We start from the raw sequence: 12,254 nt of genomic DNA on the forward strand, positions 1-12,254 counted from the left end.
AAGAATGTACCTCCATCGAGGGTGAGTTTTGACCTCCATTCAACTGGAAGAAATTCAACATGTGTTGCAAGGTTGGAAAAATACTTTTCTTCTATTTTTCTTGCAGTATCTCGCATCCTTGAAAAAAAAACACAGACAGAATATGTTCCTGTTAAGGCTGCTAATGGTGCTCTTAGCAGGCAATTCAGTGCATCCAGGTGCAATGCGTTTCTCACTGCTTTCAAGGTATGTCAATGTATGCTTACCAACACTGCTAATTACTTCACCTCTCAATTTTGTTAAAAAGTGCTAAAATCCTCATAGAGTGGAAAATTGTGTGCATTGCATTCTCCAAAGAGCTTCAGAGCTCTTTGTGATTTCACTTTGAGCCTGATCCAAACCATTCAAGTTCAACTGACAAACATCTGTTAACTCTGGTTGGTTTGAGCAGCATATGATCTGAAAACTAACAGTTTTACTGTCTCGGAATCCTGAACACACTGAAATCAACCATTTAGACCACTAAGGAAGACAGTTCAGTGCTTTTAAACACAAAGAAAACTAATAAAAACAGTGCTTGATAAGTCAGAATGTGAACTTCACATATCAGAATGGAAGGCTTAAGAGTTCTCAGTGAGAGACACAGGGTGATTTATTAGCATTTCAACTTGCAGCTTCCAGCAGCTGCTTCCCAGTTACAGCCATCAGAGTTTTGCTTTGAAGCCTTGTGGGTTTTTTTTTTTTCCTATTTTCAAAGCCAACCTCCCTCTCATGACTGCTATGACCAAATGCAAGGTGACATTAATCTCCCATCAGCACTTCTACCAATCCAGACGTGCTTTGGGAAGTTTAACCCCCCCCAGCTGAGATACTTTTCCTTGAGTATGAGTGCTCTTGTTCTGCTTGACAGAAATGCAACCATTCAGCCTGGATCACCTGAGACAGTAATCACTGAAGCTCCTCTGTTTGATGAGCAAAACTGTGTGCACCAGAGCAATGTCAGCACTTGGTGGCATCCCATACAGACAACTCTGTCAAACTCCTGCCTTGAGATCAAGTCCATCTTTACCCCTTCAAAACAAAGCCAGCAGTAGGCAGCAGGGAGCTGCCACACCAGGACAGGGGCTGCTCAAAGCTCTTTCATGAGACTGCCGCAGGAGGTGACAGCACAGATGAAAAGGAGGAAGTGTGGACGAAATTCATCCTTCATTTCCCAGTGTAGCTGCTGCCCTGTGCAGACCCAACTCCCTAACAGGATTTATGCTGTGCAGGAAGGCTGAAGGCAGATGTGTGCAGAGGAACAAATGCAGAGCTGAATTTCAGCTCCTACTGGCAGCTCATATGGTACTAAGTCGTTCTGCGATGCACCAAAATATTAATGGAAGTGGGCTGTCAAAATATTTTCCATTACTGATGCTTTTCTGGGGAGGAAGGGAAGGGAAAGAAAATGAAAGAAAGGGAAAGAAAGGGAAAGGAGAGAACATCCTTTGGCACACAGTGTTTCAAAATAGTTACCAGTGGCATGACCAAGCAGCCAAGAGATGCAGCTAATCAACATCTCTATTTTTAAAGCCTGGTTTGATTGCACTTCTAATCTCCTAGTCTGTAGTCCAAAGGTTTACATACAGCACAGCATTCTTCCCATTTGAGGTGGGGGAAAGGCAAGAGGATCTGCTTCAGTTAAGGCTGACAAACCTTTCCTCTGCTTAGTGCTGCATGTGCTTTTTGAATATATCTTGCACACCAAAGACAAGGAGGAGCTAAAGTGGAACTCCCAGCCAGGAAACCAAATCACAACACTTTGTTAAACACAAAGCACAGTTCCAACTTTTACCCACATCTGGGGGTTGCCCCCACATCAGCTGTGGCTGCCCAGAAGCATTCTGCCCTTTGGCAACAGAGTTCCAGGCTTCTGCTGAAAAGGCCAAATGCCCAGATGCACCTGGGCGTGTTGGAAAAATCAATGCATCCTCCTGGTGCCTTGCAAAACACACTCCAGCAAAGTACACACAAGTTTTGTTTCAACAGATTTTGTTAACTGCCACTTCATTGACCAAGTGTGCAGCAAATGCATTTCTCAGTGTACGTCCAAGCGTGCTCCTCTGCTCGCCATCCCACACTGCCACCTTAACCTTACAGAACACATGACTGACATTTTGCAGATTGCAAACTATGCAGTTACAAAAAAATGTATTATTTTTTTGCCTAAAACTGAACTCGCTTAGAGATAATCCAGCTCTATCACTGGCCAAAAGCAATCAGAAAGATCCCCCACTATGTTACAGCAGCAATGTCACACTGATCTCCTGATACCAACCGAGAGTCACAATGGCATCAAAACACATCAGAAGGCCAATTTCCAGAGCAGCACATCTCATTCCCAGCGAATGGCACTATGTGGCATCTCCCACTGGTTTTCATCAACAGTTTTGGATGACAAATGTTGATCAAAGCTGCGATGTAATTGCTAAGCAGTGTGCCTATGCTCATACACAAAACACCTGCTACATCAATGCACTCTGCTTTGCTATTTTTTTTTTCTTTCTTTTAATTAAATGCCTTCTGGCTTAAAGAAAAATCATGTTTTTAGCTATTTTATTAGCTGGCAAGGCTCTCCAGCCACTTGTGAAATTAACACTAACCGAAGTGATAAATCCTCATCTAAACAGGCAGAGTTATTCCCCTTTCCAATACAAACGGAAGCTGAAATATTGACCCCAGAGCAACAATTACTTAAATCTATACACCCCAGCACACTGTAACAACTAGAATTTATGATTTTTCTAAGTGAAAATGCACTTGAGCCCAGATGCAATGCATGCCTTGGAAAGCACTGTGACATATTGCTACGCTGCAAACAAGGAGCAATGGCCTGAAAATAAATACTTCTGAGACTCACCATAAATAAAACACACTGGGCTGCCTCTCTCTGGTTAATGCAATGAAATAACACCACTGTATTTACATAGGTAGGTATCCTTGCATAAGAAAGTCTATTCCAAAGATGTTTTAACATATTGACAAGTATTACTTTTAATTTTTTTTTTTTAATCATTACACTACTCGTTTTACTTCTGTGAAGCATACACAACTTGTACAAAAGAAACCAGCCACAGTAAGATCAATCTACTACACAGATCTTATAAAATCATCTTGATAGTTGGTAACACTGCAAAACACCTGAAGGGCAGAACATTTTATTCTGCTTGCTCCCAAACCATCTTTACAGATGCTCTTCAGCCAGACAATCCACAGCCAAGCATGAGGAATGGTCTCAGATTTAGGAGCCATTACATCAGCTTCTGCCTCTGAGCTCATGATTGAACTGAGACAGGGAGGTTTAGGTTGGATATGAGGAGGAAGTTTTTCAGCCAGAGGGTGGTGAGGCACTGGCACAGGTTGCCCCAGGAGGCTGTGGATGCCCCATCCCTGCAGGCATTCAAGGCCAGGCTGGATGTGGCTCTGGGCAGCCTGGGCTGCTGGTTGGCGACCTGCACACAGCAGGGGGTTGGAGCTGGATGAGCACTGTGCTCCTGTGCAACCCAGGCCATGCTGTGATTCTAAGATTTAGGATAGAGAGCAGTAGGGTGAGTGGCTGGGAACAGGACGACCTTCAACAGCTTTCCTTCCTCTCCTTGTGCTCTAAATGCATGCACTCATTTGTACAGTGGGAATAATACACCTGTTATAAGGTGGGAATACACCTATTTGGGGGTTGGAACTAGATGCTCCTTAAGGTCCATTCCAACCCAAGCGATTCTGTGATTCTATGACACCACTCATAAAGTGGAAATAATAACACCATGTTGATTGCTGAACACGTGGCACACTTAATAAAAGAATCAACTTCTCCTATTCCACAATTTTCATTTCATCACAAAAGCAGGAACGAACCCCAGTAAAAAGGTGGGGGAAAAAATAAATAAATCAGGTAGCATTGCTGCTTGCTTGAACACTTCATCAACCAAAATACCTTTACTCTCACAACATTACACTCTACCCTGGATGAACAAGAAATGCAGAGATTCACTCAGAGCAGCTCTCTATTCTTTCTGTTGTTAACCCAGGAACAAAACAAACTAACGCCTTGTTTGGGTCACACACCTGTACACAGAGCCATAGAACGGCCTGGGTTGCACAGGAGCACAGTGCTCATCCAGCTCCAACCCCCTGCTGTGTGCAGGTCGCCAACCAGCAGCCCAGGCTGCCCAGAGCCACATCCAGCCTGGCCTTGAATGCCTGCAGGGATGGGGCATCCACAGTCTCCTTGGGCAACCTGTGCCAGTGCCTCACCACCCTCTGGCTGAAAAACTTCCTCCTCATATCCAACCCAAACCTCCCCTGTCTCACTTTAAAACCATTCCCCTTGTCCCATCACCACCCACCCTCACACACAGCCGTTCCCCTCCTGTTTATCTGCTCCCTTCAAGCACTGAAGGCCACCATGAGGTCTCCCTGCAGCCTTCTCTTCTCCAAGCTAAACAAGCCCAGCTCCTTCAACCTTTCTTCACAGTAGAGACATTATGCTTCAAAAGCATTCCTGCATTGGTTTCACCACTCTGGAGCTCTGTAAATTGAGCTCAGCACTCCCAGCCTCCTTGAGAATACCACAAGCTATTGGGAAAACAAGGGGCTGGCTTAGTCAAGTAAGAGCAGTGGGCATGAGCACTAAATACTGAGTTCTGCTGAAGCCAGGGGAAATGAAAGGGACACCACGTTCAAAAGCTCAGCTGCGTTTCAGAAATGCAGTTTTTTTCAAGGCAGACTTCAAAGAGCACCTGTGAGACACGTGTTGTCCTCTGCCACTGCTCTTCAGGGATTCCTCTGCTCTCAGGCCTTAAGATACTCAGAGTGCTGCTCTAGGACATATGGAGACTCATTTTACTTCAGAAGAAAGATGAAAATTCTAGGAGACCATCAAAGTGAACATAACCGTGATTCATACTTCATCCTTTTCAAGATTAATGGGACTCTGCATGATCAAAAGAACCCAAAATTCTAGGTTACGACAACAGGATCTCCGAGAGAAGGCTCCAGAGGTTCAGTTCAGGTACTCCAAACCAAGTGCCTCCCTACCTGGCACAGCTTACAAACAGCAGCAAGGCTGCTCTTTGGTTGATGCTGGTTTTGGCAGCAAAGCAGACGAGACATTCCCTGCTCCTGCTGCTCTACCCTGCCTCCTCACTGCTCTCTCCCTTATTCTGGATGGGGCTCTCGCTCTTTGGTAACTGCAGTGATCTGGATTACAACAGGAGCACAGAGTCAGCAGTAGCGTAAGTGCAATTTTGGGCAGAGGAGAGGACTGGGGAGAAGAAGGGAAGAAGGACAGATGTGAGTAGAGATGCACGTAATGACTGTTGTAGCTTTGGTCCAACATGCAGCCACGTGTTAGATAACTAATTAATGCACACAGAACAAGCTCCTACAGGAGTACTAATACCCTAACCATCACCCTTTACCTCTTGGGCTGAACTTCTCATCTGCCTTCCAAAGAAAGCTCGAGTTGAGACTGGTACAACAACCACTATTATTTGCATACTTAATTTCAGAAGAACACGCAATTATTACCAGCACCAGAGAATGGAAAACAAACATGTAATGTGCATGCAGTGCAATGTAAGCTTTTAAATGGAAAATAAACAGAACAACCAAACATCTGAAAAGCTTACAAAAAGAAGCATGTAGGAAATCTTGATTTAAGATCCAAGCATTTAAAGGCACTGGAAGGCCTCTGAGAGGCTCTGTGTTCTGCAAGGGCTTGCATATCATTGGAAATTTACCAAAATTGCTATTCTGAAGTAATTATTATAATGACAATCCACAATTAAAAAGCTTACTAATGGGACGTGCAATAAAAACGTAATTGGTGACTGTGCAGTACCAAGATGATGCGATTGCACAGACAGCAATTTTTGTGCTGTGAGCAGCAGCAAAGGCAAATAGGAATCTGAATCAAAACAAGAGATTCAAAGAGAGGCAGACAGACACCAGGCCTGGAGAAAAAGCAATCGAGAAGCATCGTAACATCACAGCTGTTGTGGAAATAGGCAGAGAGGTTACTTCATTCAATTTTTAAGCACAGGAATTTAGAAGAGGGTAGGATCAATCTGCAGTAAGACAACGGGATTGCTTCAAATTATTCCTATTTCTTAATGTTAGCATTGCTTCGTACCACAAGTCATGTAACACCAGAATAATGCACCTGATGGGAAATAAAAAATGCCAGCAGAGTACACCAAGCCATCCTATCTTGGTTTATGTTACATAGAAATTCAGAATACGGCATCTTCTTCCATTAAAAGAAACCATCCCCTTTTCTGCTGGAACAACTCACAGCTCATTATTCTGCTCACAGTAGGTCAGCTGAATCATTGTTCCAGCCTGGAGGAGGTACTGTCTCTTCTCAGACGAGTCTTGCTGTTAATATCAGCACTGACAGGAGCAGCTTGTTGTACCAGCTGCCATGCTACATTTAGACAATAAATGTGTTTAACTGCACCGTGCAGAAACAAAATCATGTCACATCTCCCAAAGACACATTCACTCAAACATTGATAGAATGCATCTTTTCCATTTACCTACTTACAGGACACCCTGCAACCCTAGCATCGAACCACATTAATGAGCAGACTGAACTCCATTTCTTAATGAAATTAGTGCATACAATTTTAAATTACCCTGGAAACAGAGTTCTGTTTTCAGCTCTGTGATGAACAATATCTGCCTAATGATGCAGCTACATCAGGAGATGCACCAGTTTCTTCTTGAGGCAGTAATCCGAGGACAGCATATCAAATGAGCTCTGGTCGTGCCTCTCAGCCCACTGGGTTACAGGCAGAGAACTCCAAATCTGAGTTATAAGCTGCATTTTTGCACTTAGTTTTCTTTTTCTTTTAAGGCCACTTGCTCAAGTGGGGCTATGGTTTTGTGCTCTGAATAGAAGTGCTGCTCTCATACAGGCTGAAAAAAATACAAAGGTTTTATAGCAGGGTAGATTGAATCCGAAAGATGCCATAATGTGTGCATGTGGCAAAGACACAGTGCAGAAGAGAGGTTTGGGAAAAGGGAGATCTCCTTCTGGAGACCCTACAAGCACCATACCAAACCAATGAAAGGCACCATGAAGTGTGCTGCTTCGTTCTACCCACCTGAACACTGGGATAACAGCTTACAGCAGGCTCTACACTTACTTGCATATCAAAGACATGGACACCACCTGCTCATGCCTGAAGCAGCATCCTATAATGTGTAATCAACTAAGTAGTGTGACACTAAACTAGCATCCTGGGCACTTCCTAAAGGCCTAGGAGAAGAGACACCACGAGAAGCCATCTGCAATAGGCCTGGTGGTTGACCTACATGTTCCTTCTAACCTGCCTTGTCTCTGTTCTCTCCCAGTCTGTATCCCAAATTCCCACACTGGAACATCAATATCCCATGTGACATACAAACCTACCAAAGCTGCACACAGCCCAAGACAACGATGAGCTCTGAGGGCTGCTAATGTGTTGCAGCTGCTGGTAGTACCAATATTTGGTGAGGGAAGAAAGGAGGAATGGTGACAACAATGGCAATGACTTATGTTATACAGTTAGCATGGCTGCAACTACAGGTTTCCTACAAAACCACGTCCATTTTAAAGGGAATAATACTGAAATATTTTCTCCTTAGATCATACAAGTCTGAAAAGTCAAAAAATACATCCCCCTACCCTTATCCATTCTCAGAAGGCAGCATTTGACTTTTTGTGTCCCTGGTGCAAAAGAATGTTTAAAAAGAAGAAGAAAAAATAATACACAGTCATATCACAGATGAAAGTGCTAACAGAAAGTGTTAGTATGGCTTGTGAGAACTGCCACTGCATTGGCCTGGAAGACATTTCTTCTAAAATGCCTTCCTAGAACATATGGGATCTTCCCCACTGATAAGTTCTTAAAAAAACCAACAAATTTCCATCTAACATGATGCTTTCCTTTGTAGGTTTTGTACAGACTACACAATTTATGCCAATAACTAGCATTTTACAGCTTTATGCAATGCCATCTGATTGCCTGATATTTCTTGAGGGGATGTGAGACCAGAGGGAAATTACCTGAAGCACAAAAACTCTTGTTTGAATGGTTCTAAAGTGAGACAGGGGAGGTTTGGGTTGGATCTGAGGAGGAAGTTTTTCAGCCAGAGGGTGGTGAGGCACTGGCACAGGTTGCCCAAGGAGGCTGTGGATGCCCCATCCCTGCAGGCATTCAAGGCCAGGCTGGATGTGGCTCTGGGCAGCCTGGGCTGCTGGTTGGTGACCTGCAGACAGCAGGGGGTTGGAGCTGGATGAGCACTGTGCTCCTGTGCAACCCAGGCCATCCTGTGGTTCTATGATTCCATGTAATGTGCTGCCATCTGTAGTGAGACTTCTCATGGAATGGACACCTGTGCACTCTGTGCTGAGCTGAAATTAATCCACACACACAAATCCCATCTGCATTTTCAGTGAAGAACAGAGTAGAAGGAAAAAGTAGAAAATCTTAATGACTTAACGATTGCTGGTGGCTGCTAAACCAGCAACTCATATTTAGGACCTTTGCACTACCAGTGCAATTGGCTCCTAAAAAAATAAAGGGTTTTACATATATTTTGGTGACCAGCTTCAGGTTTTTATCAAGGGCTGTGAATTTCTCTCTCAGTGTTTTTGCCTGCTTGCTCCTAAAACACCCAGATAAGAGCAGTGAAGTGCTAGAATGAGGAGAGCAGGAAAGAGCAGCTTGTTGCTTCGAGATGACAACTGACAGCAGTGAAATCAAGAGGCCTGCTCCACCACAGCCGAGGACAACAGAGCAGAATAGTCAGCTGCAGGAGCTCAGGAGCCTGGTGACATGATGGCACACAGCAGGGCAATGGCACCTCAGATACTCACATAAGCACTGACCTCCAGTGCTGCTCTGGATTTAAAGGCAGTGTCTCAAGACCCTTACCATGACATCAGCTCCACGTGGCACTTTCTCTAGAGGCAGCAGGCACACTGCTACTGCTGTTGACTTTGATGGAAGGTGGAACTGTTTGGGATGCACGTATTAAACCATCTGCACGACACAGATCTGCAGTTCACACATTTTAGCCTCTTCTTTCAGCTAACCAAGCATTCCTTAGCACCAGCTTGTCTCCTCAGTTCTGTCATCAGGAGTTCACAACTCCTAATATTCAACAGAACTATTTTCATGGATAGCATTCTCAGTAACTCAGGACTTTGCCCTCCTATTCACCAGCACTGTAAGTGGCCTCCTGAGTTAGCTCGGATGTCAGATCAAAACCCATTTGCAAACCAAGCTTCACAAAAGACTTTTAATGAAAAGACCCCATAAGCATTTAATTACGTTTTGCTTTTCATCAGGCTTCCATGAACTCAACGAGCAGATTCTCAGCAACAGCTTCCCACCATATTAAGTAACTCGGCACCGTTACAAACGCCAGCATTCATTCTAGCTCCTCACTTTCACTCTTACCAGCACACACTTCACTTGCTCACTGCTCTGACAACCTGCAGGAGCAATGGAGATTCCCCTTGATTTTGGTCAAATGAAAATCTTCCCTCACTTGACCAAGTCACTGAGCACTGGTGCTGGAAATGCACCAGACAGTCCCCTACAAGTCAGAAGCATTGGTCATGAAAACAAAATACATCCTTGCTCTTCCTGATTGCAGCTGCTTTCCCTTAGGCTCATACAGTTGAGCTAACATAGAAAGTAATGCACTCCCAGTACAAAGAGTAATGACTCAGGGGCAGAGAGGGAGAAGGAAATTGGAAGAGATGCAGCTTAAACTGAAGGATCTGCTGTCCTTTACAATGTCAGCATTTTATTCAGGTTAGAGTTGCTACTGCAAACACAATGAAGGACTCACATAGCTGTATTTTTGATGATCCTTCCTTGGTCCATTTTCTGCCCAATACCATGCACAACAAACACAATGTGACTAGTTTGTGGTGGCTTGTCTTCTAAGGTAGCTTCTTCTACATAGCCTCTATGTAGCCTTGTCCCACTACTTGAAGCTGCAGAAAAAACATGATCCTAGATCAGTTACATTTCATGAAATGCAATGGTCTTACACATTGACAGAAGCTTAATTTGTCTGAGACCAATACATTAAAAAGTATTCTGAAAATACAATTACACAGAAAGGATTAGTATGCAATTTAACAATCTGCAGTTTTCAACTCCTGAGAGATCCGAGCAACAAGGTGACATTCATTCTCTCAGTCAATGTATTAGAAAGCCATTTCCAATGCAAAAAGAACCAATTTCAGAGCTGGTTTGAAAAACAACTTTTTCAGAGAACAGTTGTGTGATTGCCCATTAACTTTTATTACATAATGCTCTTCTTCAACACACCTCAGCCATTAAAATTCCTTGTATCTCCACCTTACTTCCCCAGCAGGTGATCACTGAAACGATCTTGCCATAAAACAGGCACTCACTGTCATTGGATCTCTGATGGCATTAGAGGAGCTGCTTGAAAGGCTTTAGATTTCTCCTACAAAGTGACAAACTGTACATGTTTTTCCAGCCAATTAAACCCCATGTTTCCCCAGGCATTCTCCAGTTCAGTGCCCAAAGCAAAAATCAATTCTGCAGGTATGGGTATCCTCTGATTGCCCTGCGGGTGGCTGCTGAAACCCAGGGCACAGCGTGGCTTCATCCCCCTCTAGTGACAGAGCCATACAGAAGGCAACAGCCTCCTATGAGAGCTGGCTGTGCAACACTAGAAAAGCTGGCATTCAGCAAAGCCCTTCGGATGCAACACAGAGCAAGGCAGCACCATCCCTCGTGGGGAAAAAACAGCAAGAAGCAACTCGTTTTGTTTCAGAGGAGGAGGAAAACACAACAGAAATAGTGAGAGCAGTTCTTATACGTGACAGGTTTATCATGGGAGCTTCTATTCGCTATTTGTCTTCCCAAAGCATTTAGGACAGAATGTCTACATTACCTATTTCACGCTGTCCAAAATCACACTGTGGATACAGAATACTTCATCTCTTCTGGAAACTTGGGCAACGAGAGCCTTAAATTATACTAATTCTTGGCAAACATTAATTAAGTATCCACCCAAGAGCCCTGTGGGTTAAGAGGGCAGTAATTACAGAACAGAGGCATCAGATTAAAGCCAGACCTGTTACCTGGCCTCTTCAGAAACCAAGGAAAAAAATAAAAGCAACCTGTGCCTCTTCTTGTTTTTGTAGTTACCCAGTAATGCACAGGAGCAGCACAGCAGGGAGGACACGTCCCAGTATTCCAGATGGACAACAGTCTGCCTCTATTTGAGGAGGAACATCCTCTCTCATAACTGTCTCAGCTTCGCTGGTTATAAAACTGGTAATTTTGAGCTTAAATGAGCCTGGATTCCTACAGAAAATGCTTTCCATTTAGATCTAAGTGCTTCACCCCTCCTCTCAGTTCATAGGTCTGTCCAATGAACTGAAAAAAGCACAAGCTGGCAAGAGGGGGAGGCACAACCGTGTTTTTAAGGAGAGCATCACAGTCTGTAAGGACACAGAAAGAAAGCTAAGGTTGCAAAGGCAACTGTAATTCTTACACTGTGGCTGTCAGACACTGCCACTGTAGTAGCAGCATTATGCAGCAAGGACATGAGAACTGCTGCTTCCAAAGTAACAAGGAACAAACGTAACAAAAACACTCCATGTCCAGTTACAATTATGCAACCTCAGGAACCTATTACACCCCCCTGCAAAACCCCGCCAGCAATAAGGGGCCAGTCACATATTAAAACTTCAGATACAGATATTTGCATTATGTTTTTTTTACAAACTCTGAGAAATATTACCTTTGGAAAACCCCAACTTTTGTGTAACAGTTCTTGCAATTTTAGATGTTGTTGCATCACTGTACAGATACACTTCATCCACACTGTGCCAGTCCACATGGTTGCGACTCAACTTTAGACTATGAATAGCTGCAGCAAAAAGGAACAACATTGAATTTAGATGGGTAAGGGGAAAAACAAAAGCCTCTTGAAACAGAGAGAAGGGTAATTCACACATACACATTTATATCTAGTGCTCCATTATACCTAAATCCATACTGCTTCTTACCTTGGAAAGCTTTTACATTGAGGATTAATCTGACCAGAACAAAGAGCAGTTTGGAGAGGACATTGCACATCATCCTCCTGCACCCTGGTAGGCTTCTATAGCATATCCTTAACTGAAAGCAAAAAACGAGGGGGGAAGGGAGATGCACCCCCACAATACTGCTGACCAATGCACTTCTGCT

The 12,254-nt window shown here is 43.8% G+C and overlaps 1 protein-coding gene across 2 annotated transcripts in view; it reads right to left on the reverse strand.

The window, feature by feature from the left end:
* DDHD1 (DDHD domain containing 1) overlaps nucleotides 1-12,254 on the reverse strand; it is a 62,507-nt gene that overhangs the window by 22,576 nt on the left and 27,677 nt on the right. For both annotated transcript variants that reach the window (XM_042863016.1, XM_042863006.1), the window contains 3 exons: nucleotides 11,806-11,934; nucleotides 9,868-10,015; nucleotides 11-117 (listed from right to left, as the gene is read on the reverse strand). In XM_042863016.1, coding sequence (XP_042718950.1) covers nucleotides 11-117; nucleotides 9,868-10,015; nucleotides 11,806-11,934 — 384 coding nt within the window. The remainder of the gene's footprint in view (nucleotides 1-10; nucleotides 118-9,867; nucleotides 10,016-11,805; nucleotides 11,935-12,254) is intronic.

Source organism: Lagopus leucura, unplaced genomic scaffold (assembly GCF_019238085.1).
Source record: "Lagopus leucura isolate 7727_CA_CO unplaced genomic scaffold, USGS_WTPT01 Super-Scaffold_1, whole genome shotgun sequence".
Classification (NCBI taxonomy): Eukaryota; Metazoa; Chordata; class Aves; order Galliformes; family Phasianidae; genus Lagopus; species Lagopus leucura.